Here is a 17665-nt window from a genome sequence, read left to right as displayed (position 1 = left end):
CCATTTTAAGTGGAGTAAGTCCCACAATAGATAAAAGAATTGGAAGACAGAGTGAGATCTAGTAACTCCAAAATGAGAAAAGAGACTCAAAGAAGTTACTTCAAGGAGGGAAGAAAACTTCTGCCAGCTGGCTTCTAATAGTAATCTCTAACATTAAAATTTTAGCTCTAAATTTAAAAATCTTGAGAGCATTTAAAGTTTCTCTACTTCTCTTTCTCTCTCTCTCTCTCTCTGTGTGTGTGTGTGTCTGTGTGTGTGTGTATCCTATTCATTTTACCAGAATGTGTCTCATAATACTGATAATTGTGGTTTAGAAATGTACTGGTATAATTGCCTATTGGATTTTAAATTTGCTATTATATAAGATTATTTGATTTTAAATAGGTTCAGTTAGAAGTCTGTATAGAGGCAACACAGCAGGTGCTCATAAATTTTAGATAAATGAGTGAATGTTACCTTTTATTTGCTCAAACAAAAGGCACCATTTTCTACCTTCTAATGCTGCACCATCCAATAGAAATATGATGCAAGCCACAAACATAATTTTTGTTGGACTGGTTTTTTTCTATTTTCCCCCATATATCCAAAATATCATCATTTCAATATGTAATCAATATTAAATTTATTAACAAAATATTGCACATTCTTTTGTTACACCAAGTCTTCAAACTCTCATGCATACTTTGCAATTACAGTGTAAAAGAGCCACATGTAGCTAGTGACTACTGATTGTACAGCACAGCTCTATCAGATCATCATAAGCTTTTGTACTAAATTCTTCACTTTAAGGACTTCCACAGTTTCTTTTCCCTTCAAGGCCCTTAGCTCCTATATTTACTATGTTGCAGAATTGACAGCTCTCTCACACATCCATTTTCTGGGCTGTCAGTTCTAGTCCCTGTTTGTTCTTTTATTGTCAGTTTTGTGGCTTTGAAAATATTAGCAGTCCTAGGGGTCTGTGACTTTCATAGTAACACAGAAAAACACTGTGGTTTAGAAAATCAGATTTCCAGAACTGATATTACTACTAAACCAAAAGAAGACTAGCATTTGACTCCACTGTATACATACCTCCTGCCAAGCTTCTTGACAAGAGCTTATGATTTGGAGAAGGTCCTTTACATAAGTGAGCCAGGAAAAGGCAGATATTGAAATGTGCACTTCTTCTATGAAAGCATTCCTTGCAGAAATTATATCTACAAGTCTAAGCTATTGAGCAGTAGTTAAAATGGAAGCTTGCAAGTTCCAAGAGTTATTTAATTACTTATGTATTGGTTAGCATAATATAACATAGTTAATGATCCTTGTTTTTAGGAGATTGGAGACCAACAGTATAGAAAACAAATGTTTGCTCCTAAGGCAAGAATACTTCAATTATCAGAAGTGTATTTTGTATTTTGGTTTCTCCTTGGGAAGTGTTCAATCTTTTTGGCTGCAAGAACTACAATGATTTTACATTGATTTATTCATTTATTCAAGAAATTTTTTAAGTGCCAATTATGTGCCTGAAAATGTGCTAGACATTAATTTACAAGAGACATGAATCCTGCCCTCATGTTCCTTGTAGTTTTGTGGAAGACATCCAATATTTCTTACCAGAATCATCTGTGAGAATCTCCTTATAATAAAACTTCATAAGAAAACTGAAATGTTTCGAAAGCTCAATTTTAATTTACTGTTTTTTTCCAAAAGCTGTTGATGTAATTCAAACTGTATCTTTGCCACAATTGTCATCTGGGCTTGCAAATGTGTTGTAAAACTAGCAAAATTTTCCAGGATTACCCAGATGCTTGGCAAATTATAGACATGGCTGCAGTGTGGTGGAATCAGTGTGGCTGATTCCTATTCTAAAGACTTGCTTATTCTAAAGACTTTCCAATTGGGATTTGATGTCATTTTGAGAGTGAGCCCATGACCTGTGCAGAGGTCCTCAGGACAAAAATTTCTGGATCTTAAAAGATCCTTCTCAGATGCTGGATCTGGGAACTTCTTAACAAGTCCTAATGATAAAATTTGAAGCACTTGTTTTCTGTTGTCAAACAGGACCAGACCATGAAACTTGTTGAGAGTTCAGGCTGTCCAGCTTTGGATTGTCCAGAGTCTCATCAGATTACCTTGTCTCACAGCTGTTGCAAAGTTTGTAAAGGTAAGACTTTTTTGAAAAGTAAGATTTATGTGCAAGAGTTATTATAGTAGGCTAGTACAACTGACATGAAGTAGAAATTCTCATAAGCAAATTATTTCCATAGACTAATAGTATTTCCCTATATGCTCTCCTAATTTGGCAGAGAGTAGCACGGTAGGTAGTCATGAAATATTTACTGAACTGAATTAAAACCGAACTGCTCCCATGCATTTCTGCAAGTTGTCTTGAACCTGTCTCAAGCTCTGGATCTCTAAATGTCTCTCTATGTGCTGGTTTGGAGTCAGCAGAGCTTTGCTAAAGAAAGTTACACAACAATATTGAGTTAGTTATTTTATTGGCAGCTACTATTTCTTGGCAAGTGAGTTTTGTTTGTTTTTCATTTCTCCTCAGCTTCTTTTTATAACTTACCTAGAATATTTTCCATTATGACTACTTCAAATCCCTTTCTTCTTGATTCTACTCTCAATTCTCACCCATAGGTTTCTGGACTACTGAGAATGGAGAGGCCATCAGACGTACATTGTTTGTTCTGTGTTGCCTCTGATATGATACAACTAGAACTAGTAATTAGAAGGGACTTCGATTATTAGTTGAAGATAAGAAAACACTAAAATTTGTGCTATTCGAAAATGCAACAGGCCACCCCAGGAGGCAGTGAATTTCCATCACTAAAGGTTTTTAAACTAGGTATCTTATTATAGATTCATGTATTAAATTAAAGCATTGATTATATGGAACTCTGTAAGATCCTTGCCAATCATGAAATTATATGTGCCTTCCTGTATTATATTGGAATAATGTGCTTGTGAATCCACCTTCTACATTAGACAGTGCACCTTGTGGGCAGGGCTGAGTCTTTATGTTCATCTCTGTATCCTTAATACTTAGTATGATACCTGGTATGTAGTTGGTACTTATAACTGATGTAATTGGTGCTGTATAATAAACTGCCCCAAATAAGCTACTAGTACTTGTTTGAATAATGACCTTTATATTGATGCAAAACAAAGCTTAAATAGAAAAAGTAAGACAAAGAAACATTATGAAACATATACTATTTTGTTTTCTTTTAACTTGCTCTATTAAAAGTGGGCATAGGATCTGATAGATCCTAGATCTCCCACTCCCATTTTTAGCAGGGTGGTGCAGTTTGGTTTTGTTTTTAGTTTTTAAGTTACTTTTCCATCCACTCAATAGAGAGTTTTTAAATCTCATTTTATGTGAGGCTCTTTAGGAATTACAAAATGGTTTAAGACATGGTCTGCCCTTCAAGGAGCTTTCAGGGTAACTCTGCAGTAATAAAGAACACTTCTAAAAAGAACTATGATCACATAGACATAGAATAAGGACCATAAGAGTTTTCACTCTCACAGTGCCTAAGTCAGTGCCTTACACAAAGCACATGTGCAATTTGATATGAATCAAGAACGTTCTTTGGATTTAGTCCTCCAGTTTGCAACTTGACTAGAGTGTCTTTGGCATCTAAACACAGGCAGGCCATATCGGTGTTTCTTAAACTTAAATATACATATGACTAACTTAGGCATCTTATTAAAATGCAGATTCTGATTCAGTAGGTCTGGGGTCAGGCCTAAGAATCTGAATTTCTACAAAAAAGCTCCTAGGTGGTGCTAATGCTGATGGCAAGCAGCGCCATACTTTTAGTAGTTCTCTATTGGTGCAAAAAAATATCTATTGCTGCTCCAAATCTCAGTGGATTAAAGCAATAGTATTGTGGGTCAGGAATTCAGACAGGGCTTGGCTAGGTGATTCTTGTGCTCCACGTGGTGTTAACTGGGGTCATTCAATGCTGTAGGGCTGGAAGCCGGGCTTGGCTGACAGGTTCAAGATGGCCTCACTACATGTTGGTCACCTTGGTGGGGTTGGTTAGAAGGCTGAGCCAGCTGGCACTCCCTCCTTCTCTACATAATCTAAGGACTTCTTCCTATGGTCTCTCCAGCAGGGTAATCATCAGACTTCTTAAATGGTGGCTTAGGCCTTCAAAGACTAGGTCTGGAACTGGCACCACATCACTTCTATCGTACGCAATTGGGCAAAGCACTCACAGGCAGCCCACATTCAAGAGAAGGGGAAATAGACCTCACCATAGATAAGAGTGCTGCAAAGTTGTGGCCACTTTTAATGGCTGTCTTTAATGGACACTACAGGTGTCCAAGGGCTATACAGAAATTACAGAGATGAATAGTGTAGAAGTTAGTCAAGGTTGGGTAGGATAAGATTTGGGTAAAAAGCTGAAATAGGGCCTCTAAGATATCAAGAGAAACCTTAACTACATCCATTTCTTTTTAAAAGAGTCCTAATATATTATGAAAAGCAAGTTAATAAAAGGAAAATGCTAGTAAAATTGTGTTATATTTGAATTATTTACAATTAAAAAATAATGTATTTACATAGCATACTTAAAAATACAATGATAGATTATACCATGACTAATACTTCCTCCGCCTGAGATTCTGATATAACTGATAGGAGTGGGGCCTTGACAATACTATTTTTAAAAATTCCCTGATAAATTATTTTTCACAGCTAGGATTGTGAACCACTGGCTTAGATAATCCTCAAACTGAAATTGGACAGATTGGCTCTTCTTGAAATATTTAGCACTATTTTTAATAAAGATTGCATTAATTTCCGATTCAAATATATAAAATAAACATGTGTTCTCCTGGCAGTTTCTAACTTTCAAACTAAAAGAAGTCAAGTTTTCAAGGCTTAAATTTTTAGTCAACTCCTAAAGATATGTTGTGACAAATTCATTTGTGATAAAATTGGCCTCCTGTTTCCAGGCCTATTTGTATAGTGCTAAAGATGGTGTGTTCACATCTGAAAGAGTAAGTTGTTGGACAACAGTTAGTAAATATTCCCTGAGAGCAGAGCATGAGATGAAGTGTTGACTTCTTCACTAGAGGCTCAGCCAGTGGTTGGAAACTAAGCTACACACCGAAGTCAGGCTCCAAGTCGGTAGGCGCTAAATCAAATTCACCCAAGACTGTGTCCTAGGTACCCTGTAGCTAGCCATCTTCTGTAGTAGCAGATCAGAAGAAATGTAGCAGAAAACTTTTCTGCTTTTTCCAAATTAGAGAGCCCTTTCAAGGAAGCTTATAACAGATTACCACATGACAGACACTCAGCGATTCAGTGAGGATTCTGATTTAGAAAGATAAAGAAATAATGTGGATAACCTTTATATCCACAGTCCTTCTGGTTCTTCTCCTCCTCCTTGGCAACCACTTTGTCTGCCCGCAAGATCATTAAGCCTTATTCACTAGATGGCCCTCCTTAATTTATTATTTACTTCATCTCAACTCATAATTATAAGCAATAGGGGCATCCACATGCAGAAGGCTGAGTTAGTGTCAGTTCTCCTTTCCCTGGGAAACTTCTGGATAACCCATAGTTTCCCATATTATTCAAATATCACCTTCATGATTCTGGCCATGTGCTATGTATATATTGCTAATACCATTATATAGTTAATTTTAAAATACCTACTATAGTTGACTCACTTTTAAAAGATTTAGTTTTATTCCTAAGCGGTGGTAGCCATGAAATAATAGGATTATTTGCTAGATTTCTGTATTTCTTATACACAATAAAAGAAATCCATTGGTATTAGTATTTTTTTATGTTCATCCATGTACATGAGATACACTTTGGGAAACACTAGGATAATCCATTATCTTGCAAACAACACCTAAATTAAGTTAATATTCTTTCATGTACAAGTGATAGAACACCCAATTCAAGTTTCATGGCAAAAAATGGAATACGTAGGCCCAATAAGCAGAGAGTAAATTGGCTTCAGGTGTAGCTTGATTCTGCTCTCAAATCTCGTGCCTTTGTCTTGATGCATCTCTCAGTTTATCTCCTGTGAGGTAGCTTTATTTTGAGGCTCGATGTATTCTCAGCTGTACCCCTACATTCTTACGCTCATATCATTATGCCATTCAAGTAGGTGGAAGAAAAAGCGCAGCATTCTCATACACTGAATAAAAACCCCAGAATTGAGTTTCAGTGGTCTTCATTAGCTTGAAGTAGATAATATGCCCTGACCTGAAGAAATTATTGTGTCCAGGCCAGTGGAATGCATTGACTGGTGTGACTGTGTCCTGTGGAGGAGTAGAGTCCATTTTCTTATAAGCATATGGGCTGAAAGTAGGGGTGAGTGATTCTTCCATAGTATAACTAGGTTATTCTTTTTTTCCACAAAAACAAGAAATAGATGCCTTTAGGCAAAACCTATAAATATTCCCCACAAAATTATTGTATTCTCTTTCTCTTGATAATTATGTATTACATATATACTGTTCTTACTTACACATAATCTTTTGTATCCATCCTCGCTTACTATTCCAATGATATAGGAATGCATGTTTATATTTTACCAAAAGGTCTACACTTCATAGAAAAACATAGAACTTTATGTAACTTTGTAAAGCTTGCAAAGGGATTAGAGAACATAAAATCCTTGAAGTTAAAACCTAAAGAAGGAAATCAAGGAAAGGCTAGGTTGTATTAGATAATTGGTTCATCCATCTGTCTATGACAAATATTTGAATTTTCTTTTATGGATCTCAACATATTTAATTTCAGCTTAGTAGTGCTCTAATAACTTTAGTTATTAACAAATAATATATTATTATGCTTTTACATAGATAATTTCATTGGAACCTCACATTTTTACAAGGTAGTTATTATACTAATTTTTACAGGTGAGAAAAACTGAAGGCTTAGAAAGGTTAATTAATATACAGTTAGTAATTTACACAGCAAGTAAGTGGCAGAGATCAGATGTAAACTCAGGCCTGCCAACTCCAAAAGCCAAGCACATATGAATGGAAATGCAACTATGAAGATAATAGGATTATGTTGCCAACCCATACTCTGATTTGTTTAAAGCTATTCCCTATAGATCAGAAGCAACCCACTTGAAATCAAGTCTGAATTTTCCATCCATTAATTGTTAGCTTTTTGACCCTAGCATTTTGCAAAATAACCAGTAGATTCAATCAACTTATCTGTTGGAAGAATGAATCAAAATAGCTGAATTGTTTATAGTGAATTGGAATTCGAGTGACTGAAATTTTAATTTTTCAAGTATTTGTGTTTAAAAAAACCCATCTGATAAAAAGCAAGGCACTTCCTAATTTTTACCTAAAACAGTGAAAGTTGGGTCACACTGTTACAGTGAGAAAATTCTTGCAGCAGTTAAACTCTACATAGTGTATGTGTGCAAGATGTTTAGTGCTGAGATGAGAGGTCTCACCATTACTGAAACAGAACTGAAAATGGATGATAATAGAGGTGGCATATCACATATGGCATAGATAATATTGGGCAGAGTCCAAGATGGGAGAGGAGAAAATTCAACCAAGTGAAAAGTTAAAGGAAGGTTTTGAAAAAACGGTGTATCAGAAATGGTATCCATTCTTATTCAGAGTCCTCTGAAAGTTGTTTGAAACAGTACAGGAAAAATTATGCAGAAACTTAGCACTGTGTTAGAGCTTTGTTTCTTAATTCTCTGTATATCTTAAGGAGTAGGCTATTTTTTAGTAACTTTGTTTTAATATAGAATAAATATAAAGTGGTTTTTGAAGCCTTTTTAGTTAGTTTGATGTTGTGCTGAGCTATTGGGATAGATAGTGAAGATGACTTTTTAGCTGAAATTGTTCCCCCTCAGGCATTATAAAAAGACAGTAGAATACATTTGAAGAAATATCATCTGAATTTAGCTATTTAAAGAAGGAAATAAAAAGATCCTAGGAGAAAGCGTTTTTAACTTTTGCTCTTCTTAAGAATTTTACTTTTAAATGTACAGCCTTAATCATGACAATTTAGATTGTGAAGACTCTTGTCAAAAGAAGCGAAGTTGCCAAGTATTTTAAATGCTGTTATTGACTATATTTTTCTGGACTTAATAAACCTATGTTCGATTTTATTTTATTTTTGTAGAAATCACTGAGTCATTTGATTATTTTTCTATTCTTTTTTAATGGCATTATTACATTTTTGGAACATTACTCTTCTTAAGGGTTATTAAGTTGTACCAATAATATTTTGCTATACATCATAGTTGCATTAATAGGGAGTATGTTTTAACTCTGGAATTCTAATCAGAATGAACACCAATTTGATTACAGATAAGACGAACCAATGTAGTACTTCCATCTATGTGATTTTCGCAAGTAAAAGTCTTTTCTTGCTTATAGGTAGATCAGATTATTCTAGGATATATGAAATATACTTTTTTAGTCCTTTTTTTTTTTTTTGAGATGGAATCTTACTCTTTTGCCCAGGCTGGAGTGCAGCGGCGCGACCTTGGCTCACTGCAACCTCCGCCTCCCAGGTTGAAGCAATTTTCCTGCCTCAGCCTCCAGAGTAGCTGGGATTACAGGCACCTGCCACCATGCCCAGCTAACTTTTGTATTTTTAGTACAGACGGGGTTTCACCATGTTGGCCAGGCTGGCCTCCAACTCCTGATCTCAAGTGATCCATCTGCCTCAGCCTCCCGAAGTGCTGGGATTAAGGGTGTGAGCCACCACGCCCAGCCACCTTCTTTCTTTACATGGGCTAAAATAGTAATCCATTAGAAAGTGCAAAACTAGATGGATAACATACATCAAACAATTTAAAACTGGTCGAATTACATATAATTATGTAATTTCCATTAATTATAGATTCCAGTTTTGAAGATTTCATTTCAGCATCTTAGATGATCTTTGAACAAGAGATTCAGAACACAAAAAGAGATCTTGAGAAATTACACATGATTGCTGTCACTATTTATAAAATGTTCCGTTTTTCTTTTCTTTTATAAAGACTCTGAGATCTGTGAAATCTCTGTAATTCCTAAAAATTTTCTTCCCCTTTAGAGTGAGCATACTTTGCCTTGCAGATTTCTAGAGAAAATTAGATTAAAGTGATTTAATATTCATCTTTAACACATTTAGACAGGTTTTTTTTATTTTTTGGATGCTAAGCTGTCTAATTTCTTAAATACACATTAGGTACATTTCATCTGGCTTGGTTCGTTTTACCCACAGGTATTGATAATGTTGAACCTCCAGTTGCCAGATTACCTTCTCATTGTGTTATCTTCTATATTATAAATCTTCATTTTGGACCCTAATATTTCTTTTTTTCAGATATATGGAGGGTTATAATTAGAATATTAGGGACTAGATAGCATTTTTAAAGTCAAAAACCACAAAAGAAATGGAGTTAACTTGAAATAGAAATTAATTGAGTTAAACATAAAGAAGAACTTTTCGGTACTCATAGCATGTGATTCTTCTGTAAATGTTGATGAAGATACTAATTAAAAATTATTTAGGGAGTCATAGCTTCAAAATTAAAGAAAATATTAAGTAGGAAAAATTCGCATTGTCATGGTTTCATTTACCTTAATAAATTTCTTTTTTTTTTTCTGTAGGTTATGACTTTTGTTCTGAAAGGCATAACTGCATGGAGAATTCTGTCTGCAGAAATCTGAATGACAGGGCTGTTTGTAGCTGCCGAGATGGTTTCAGGGCTCTTCGAGAGGATAATGCCTACTGTGAAGGTAATCCCTGTAATGATGTGTAGCTCAGCTGTATAAATTTTCTAGGATTACTGCATGCAAAATTTATTAATTTCCCAGGTTGTCAAGTTGATGGGCCCATTAAAAGCAGTGAATTTAATTTGAAGCATATTAATCAGCTAAAAATAATTATCTTTCAAATTAAAGTTTTTCAGCTATCTGCTATATGTCAGACTAATAAGTTAATATGGCTGGTTTCTTGAATTAGAACAATTCTTCCACTGTGAAATTGCCTTCTTTTCTTCATAATTAGATATTCAGATAGCTCACATATTGACACGATTACTGTGGCTTGCAGTTAGAATCGTAGTCAGATTTTTCCAGACAGTGTTGTGTAACAAAGGCAATCACTTAACAGGAAGATAAAGTGCCTACTGCTATTTCTGTTTGCTGCTATAAGTAATCTAAGTGGTTGTATTCATGCTCTGCAGTATTTAGTAAATAGCTCCAGTGGAGTAAATCATTTTCTAGTTAATTTTTAAAAATCTTAACTAATATCCAAGATAGTTTATTCTCTCATGGAAACTGTCCACTTACAGTGAGTGGACTCTTGGCATTTGCAAATGCTCTGGCTTTGACTCTTCCTGAAGAAGTCCATGAGATGTGGTAATTTATGATTTCCCTGAGGTATGGATTTGAATCATTCCTGTTAATTGTGTAACTAGCTAATGAGTTCTACAAATAAGAACATTGATTTAGAGGTGTTTGGGCATTCAGAGAAAGTTTTGGAGAGTTCTGAACTTACCCACTGCACATGAAAAGCATATGTCGTAGATCTGTGGAGATGGAAAACCTCAGGTATAAACACACAGCTTCTGTTTAGCTGCAGGATGATTTGTTGGCTCTCGGGAAACCAAATTATGTTATTTCCCTTAGCTTTAAATAGTTTTTTCTTTTTCTTAAAAATCCATATTCATTTTTTAAATTGACCTTTGGATCAAAATATTTCTTTAAATGCTACTGATTCAGTCCTAAAGGGATCATTCCAGTTTTGCAGAAGAAAAGAAATATGGCTTCCCTTCCCCATTCATATGCAGATTTATTTAAAATTCCTCATCTTAAAATATTTTTCATAAAAATGGATTTTTACCCTTACATAACACAGAGGTAAACTTTCTTAGGAAACTAATGTATTTTCATTATAATATTTGAGATTTCTAACACGTAACAAGCCCCTTTGGTAGTTTATATGTATAACATGAAACTACGTGATACAAATTCATGTGATACTTTGTTTTGAGTTTTACTTACATGATTATTGCTTTTTTAAAAAATTTGAGCTGCTTTTGATGCTACTAAGTATATTCAATCATGTAATAAATATTTAGTGAGCACCTACTGTGTCCTGAACACTTTTCTAGGCTTGGTGTAAAGTGGAGTAAGTGATGAACAAGACTTAAGAATTTCCCGTGCTCAGAAGCTTTACATTCTGGGGTTAAGACAGAATTAGTGGGTGATTATAGAACTAGAGAAGACAATTTCGGGTAGTAAAAATTAATAGGAAGAAAATGAAACAGGATGATGTGCTCGAAATTGGCTGGGGATTTATTCAGAGCGGTCAACCTCTGGGACAGGGAGTGAGGGGAGAGTGGTGGTTAACCTGAGACTTGATGATAAGAAAGGAAACAGCCATGTAATAATCTTGGATAGAACACTTCAACCAGAAGAATAAAAAGTGGAAAGGCTCTAAGTGGGAATGAGCCTAGAATGCTCTAGGAACAAAATGAAGGAAAATGTAGTGGAGCAGACAAAAGAAGGAAATCCTGTTGGAGAATTAGGCAAGGGCCAGGTAATGTAGGAAAGTTTGCAAGGACTTCAGAGTTGCATCAAGGAGGAGAGTGATATGCTCAGCCTTGTATTGAAAAGGATAGTTCTGGCTCCAGTGTGATAGATGAACTATTGTGTTGGGTGTGGTGGGGAGCAGTGGAAATTGGAGATGAGTTGTAAGGCTATTGCAGTAGTTCAGGTAAAGATGTTGATGGCCTGGATAAGGAAAGTTATAGGAGGTGAAGAGGAGTGAGGTATATTCATAGTATGTTTTGAAAGTAGAGCCAAAAATACTTGCAATTAGTTTATTGTGGTGTAGAATTGATCAAGAGGAGCCAAGATTTGGAATCTGAGCAACACAGGGATGGCATTGCCGTTTATTGAGACAGGAAAGAAGTTAAGGAAAGGGGCCAGAGATTTAGAATACCTTACTTGTTTAATGCAACTTACTGAAAATTGGCCAAATCATAAAGACCAAGTCACTCGATTTTTATCTGGAAGTGTTCTAGATAAAATCTATGGCACAGATTGGCAGCTGTTTTCATCTTGAATGCACTATACAATGACAGATGTTTTACAACTTTATACTAATTGTCATTTAAATATATAATCTTCAAAACATAAGAAACTGATGGAAAAATTTGTTGAACATATTGATATCATCAAATTCAAGATATCTTGAATTTTTTTATACATAAGGACTTCTAATATATCTTTTGTTATTTATTCCAAATAACAATATTATTCAGGATTTGAATAATTCTTATCAAATATGGCTTTCCTTTTGATTATGGCATGGTTGCTAACTTTGAGGATGTTTTGACTTCTTAGAAGGAACACCTTTTTAAACATTTTTAATGCAATTTTACATGTTACATATTTGGTCCTTAAAGAAATTACACTTGTGATTATACATAAAAATAAGCAAGCCATTGTTTACAAATAACATACAATTTTATTTACTAAATCTGTGGGGTTGTTTAATGATGTGACTGTAATTGAGACTATTGATTTTTACTATAGTTTTCCTGATCATGGTTATCATAACACTGGTAACTATTGGAGTTCATTCACTCATTTGATAAATATTTATTGAGTACTTACTTTGCGCAAGGTTAGAGATAAGGATAAAGCAGTAAATTAGATATACATGACTAATATTCTGTCAGGCAAGAAAGATAATTAACAGGCCATTTCATTACACCAAAGAACATTTCATTGCAAATGTGGCAACTATTCTAAAGGAGAAATAGGTTAATAGGGCACGTGATCTGGGTGGTGGGGTTAGGGAAAATTTTGCTTGAACAAGAAGAGTTTTATTCTGGAATCTGAAGGGTAAGTAAAAGTCAAGAAATCATAGAAGGAAGAGTAGAAAAGAAGATAATCTCTTACATGGGTAAATCAGCATGTCTAAGGGCCTTCAGGTAGAAAGAAGGACTTTTTAAGAACCAAAGGAAGGCCAGTAGCAGAGAGCACCGGAGAGGTGCCCATTGAGACTGATGATGAGAAGCAGGATCTTGAAGGTCACACTAAAGATTAGAGTTTCATGTTAAGAACAAGGAACAGCTAATTAAAGATTTTAAGCTGAGAAGTTTCGTGATCACACTTGTGTTTTAAACATATCACTCCAGCTGTAGGATGAACAGGAGAAAGGCTGGATGCAGGGAAACCAATGGACGAAAGCCAGTGAGGGCTTGTCTTAAAAATGTAAGTGGAGATGTGGATGCATCTAAGAGCATTTGTGAGGTAAAACCAGCCAGTCTTGATTAACTGATGATAGTAGATGATGAGGAGAGAGCTTTAGAGGTTGATTCCCGGGTTTCTGGACTAATGAATAGGCAGATGTTGGTGCTGCTCACCTAGGGAACAGATTGAGTGAGAAAATCATGATGGGTTTGGAGTGCCTATGGGACATCTAAGGTGAGTAACTAGTTGAATATACTTCAATTTGGCATTAAGGGAAGTTTAAGTTAGACAGAAAATTTGGAATTCTTTGGCATCTAAATGTTAGTTGAGGAGATGTAAGGGATTGTCTAGAGAGTTTTGAGCAACATTTGAGCATTTTATAGAAAAGATGATTTGGTGATGGTGATAGCAAAGTCATGGCTGAAATGTAGGAGGAAAGAGAAGAGAAGATGGTGTCACAGAAGCCAAGAGAACAGAGAATTTCAAGAAGAAAGTGGGATGTGTCTCAGAGATCAAGAAAAATGAAGACTGAAAGATGTCTTTTGCGTTGAACCTCACAGATGACATTGAGGACAGCAATAGTGATTTTGGTGCAAAGTTGGTGATGCAAGCCAGTTTGGAGTACATTGAATATTGTCTAAGGGAAAAAAATGAACCTGAAGAAAGGAAAGAGAGTTCTTCTAGATGTTTGACTACAAAGGGATGGAGAAAGAAAGTAGCTTAAGGGACCTGAAGCTAAAGAAGTGATTTTTCTGCCTGACCCACTTTTTCTCATTTAACTTCTGTACCCTTTCTCCTTGCCCCAGTATCTCAGCCAGGCAGATGATAACTTCTTGTTCTTCAGTGAGTTTTGCAACACCTCAAATATTTATAAACATAGTATAATATTAGGATTTTATAACAGCATGGCTTGTCTAGCTTTTCCTATAAGGGATCTAGAATGTCTGGAAGTATATTGGCCTACTTTAGTGTTTTGTTAACTGCACGCTTATCACATTTCTCTTTAAAAAATTATATATTCTTGTGATTTTTGTACATTGATTTTGTATCCTGAGACTTTGCTGAAGTTGCTAATCAGCTTAAGGAAATTTTAGGCTGAGACGATGGGGTTTTCTTGTACACCAATCACAGACAAACAGAGAGCCAAATCATGAGTGAACTCCCATTCACAATTGCTTCAAAGAGAATCAAATACCTAGGAATCCAACTTACAAGGGATGTGAAGGACCTCTTCAAGGAGAACTACAAACCACTGCTCAATGAAATAAAAGAGGATACAAACAAATGGAAGAACATTCCATGCTCATGGGTTGGAAGAATCAATATCGTGAAAATGGCCATACTGCCCAAGGTCATTTATACATTCAACGCCATCCCCATCAAGCTACCAATGACGTTCTTCACAGAATTGGAAAAAACTACTTTAAAGTTCATATGGAACCAAAAAAGAGCCCGCATCGCCAAGTCAATCCTAAGCCAAAAGAACAAAGCTGGAGGCATCATGCTACCTGACTTCAAACTATACTACAAGGCTACAGTAACCAAAACAGCATGGTACTGGTACCACAACAGACACATAGATCAATGGAACAGAACAGAGCCCTCAGAAATAATGCCGCATATCTACAACTATCTGATCTTTGACAAACCCGACAAAAACAAGAAATGGGGAAAGGATTCCCTATTTAATAAATGGTGCTGGGAAAACTGGCTAGCCATATGTAGAAAGCTGAAACTGGATCCCTTCCTTACACCTTATACAAAAATTAATTCAAGATGGATTAAAGACGTAAATGTTAAACCTAAAACCATTAAAATTCTACAGGAAAACCTAGGCAATACCATTCAGGACATAGGCATGGGCAAGGACTTCATGTCTAAAACACCAAAAGCAGTGGCAACAAAAGCCAAAATTGACAAATGGGATCTCATTAAACTAAAGAGCTTCTGCACAGCAAAAGAAACTACCATCAAAGTGAACAGGCAACCTACAGAATGGGAGAAAATTTTTGCAATGTACTCATCTGACAAAGGGCTAATATCCAGAATCTACAATGAACTCAAACAAATTTATAAGAAAAAAACAAACAATCCCATCGAAAAGTGGGCGAAGGACACGAACAGACACTTCTCAAAAGAAGACATTTATGCAGCCAAAAAACACATGAAAAAATGCTTATCATCACTGGCCATCAGAGAAATGCAAATCAAAACCACAGTGAGATACCATCTCACACCAGTTAGAATGGCCATCATTAAAAAGTCAGGAAACAACAGGTGCTGGAGAGGATGTGGAGAAATAGGAACACTTTTACACTGTTGGTGCGACTGTAAACTAGTTCAACCATTGTGGAAGTCAGTGTTGTGATTCCTCAGGGATCTAGAACTAGAAATACCATTCGACCCAGCCATCCCATTACTGGGTATATACCCAAAGGACTATAAATCATGCTGCTATAAAGACACATGCACACGTATGTTTATTGCGGCACTATTCACAATAGCAAAGAGTTGGAACCAACCCAAATGTCCAACAACGATAGACTGGATTAAGAAAATGTGGCACATATACACCATGGAATACTATGCAGCCATAAAAAATGACGAGTTCATGTCCCTTCTAGGGACATGGATGAAACTGGAAAACATCATTCTCAGTAAACTATCGCAAGGACAAAAAACCAAACACCACATGTTCTCACTCATAGGTGGGAATTGAACAATGAGAACTCATGGACACAGGAAGGGGAACATCACACTCCGGGGACTGTTGTGGGTTGGGGGGAGGGGGGAGGGACAGCATTAGGAGATATACCTAATGCTAAATGATGAGTTAATGGGTGCAGCAAAACAACATGGCACATGGATACATATGTAACAAACCTGCACATTGTGCACATGTACCCTAAAACCTAAAGTATAATAATAATAATAAAAAAAAGAAAACTAAAATACAAAAGCATGGATAGTTTTAGAATTATCAAAGTGATTTAATGTTAATTCTGCATTACTGAATACAGAAAAAGTTGTTCTCTAAAAAAAAAAAAAATTATATATTCATCGCCATCCATCCATCTCATCTCCTATTGATTTCTTACTACATTTTTCAATATTTTACCTCTCATCTGGTATTTTGTCACTACATATAAGATATAAAAGTTGTCAAAAATTATGTTGGACATCCTGTTTTTCAGACTAGTTTTTTGCTACATGTCTTCACTTGACACTGAAAATTATGGGGTCTTTTGATGTTTTGACTATATCTTCTTTCCTCACATTCCACTATTCAGTATTATGTTAGGGTTATCTTGGCATTCTGTTTTAGATGGTGGCTTCTGGAGTCATTTTGTAAGTTTCTTTCTTCAGTGCATAATAGTTGCTGGGGATGACAGCTGTGTCAGTCCAATAGTGCATTACAATGAAGAAGGTTTTTGTGATTTCCAAACTTGTTAAAACCAGTGGCATTTTTCCTATGTAAGCCTTTGACATTATACCAAGAATAGGAAGAGCCCTGCATAAGTGAGTCATTTATATGATTGCATGTCACACATAATTATAAAAATTGGTAATTGATGGCTTATTAATGAATTTTAAAGTAAGTTTGTGAGACATTTCTTCAAATTAACAAGAATATGGGAAGTAGGTTAGTATAGTCTGACCCCACCTCCAAGTACCTAATTTCTTATTGATAGCTTAGTTTCTCTTGGATTCATTCAATCGCTTTCATTCTGATTCCTGCCTCCAGGTGTCATTTTTCACTTCATGTCACCTTCTGTTTAGACATTCTGCCTCCTTTGTCTCTTCCTACTCCTAACCAACCAGGACCCACTCTCCAGATTAACATTCATAAAACATCATTTATTCTACTTGAGTGTTCACAGTGCCTTCTTCTTGCTCACCACATAAAGTCTGAACTTCTTTGCCTAGTTTCCAGGGCTGTATGTCACCTGGTCACATGTAGCTATTTATCCGTTAGCCCTGAGCAGGTCACCTATCATAATCATTTCTTTTGCTGATAATGATTCATCTGAGTGATGAATTGAATTATGTTACCCTCACACCCCACCCCACATTTACATTCTCAATTTAACCATGAGCATCTGAGAATGTTACCTTATTTGGAAATAGGGATGTTGCAGATTTAATGTGTTAAGATGAGATAAAATCATGCTGGAGGAGGGTGAGACCCTATTCCAGTATGATCACTTTCATTACAAAAAGGAGAAATTTGGATACAGACACATAGGGAAATTACACTATGTGAACATGAAGTTGTCATGTGAACATGAAGACAGAGATCAGGATGATGTGACTATAAGCCAAGGAAAACCAAACATCACTAGCAAAGGACCAGCAGCTAGGTGAGGAGCATGGAACAAGTTGTACTTCACAGCCCTCAGAAGGAACCAATCCTGTCAACACCTTGATTTTGGACTTCTAGCCTCCAAAACAAGTTTCTGTTGTG

The 17665-nt window shown here is 35.8% G+C and overlaps 1 protein-coding gene across 3 annotated transcripts in view; it reads left to right on the top strand.

Moving 5' to 3' along the window:
* The window catches only part of NELL2 (neural EGFL like 2), a 369728-nt gene that overhangs the window by 159852 nt on the left and 192211 nt on the right, over positions 1-17665 (top strand). For all 3 annotated transcript variants that reach the window (XM_032173769.2, XM_032173772.2, XM_032173771.2), the window contains 2 exons: positions 2044-2146; positions 9601-9729. In XM_032173769.2, coding sequence (XP_032029660.1) covers positions 2044-2146; positions 9601-9729 — 232 coding nt within the window. The remainder of the gene's footprint in view (positions 1-2043; positions 2147-9600; positions 9730-17665) is intronic.

This window comes from Hylobates moloch, unplaced genomic scaffold, assembly GCF_009828535.3.
Source record: "Hylobates moloch isolate HMO894 unplaced genomic scaffold, HMol_V3 SCAFFOLD_13, whole genome shotgun sequence".
NCBI lineage: Eukaryota > Metazoa > Chordata > Mammalia > Primates > Hylobatidae > Hylobates > Hylobates moloch.
The sequence above is the reverse complement of the archived record's forward strand: the minus strand, read 5'-3'. Positions and strand labels throughout refer to the sequence as shown.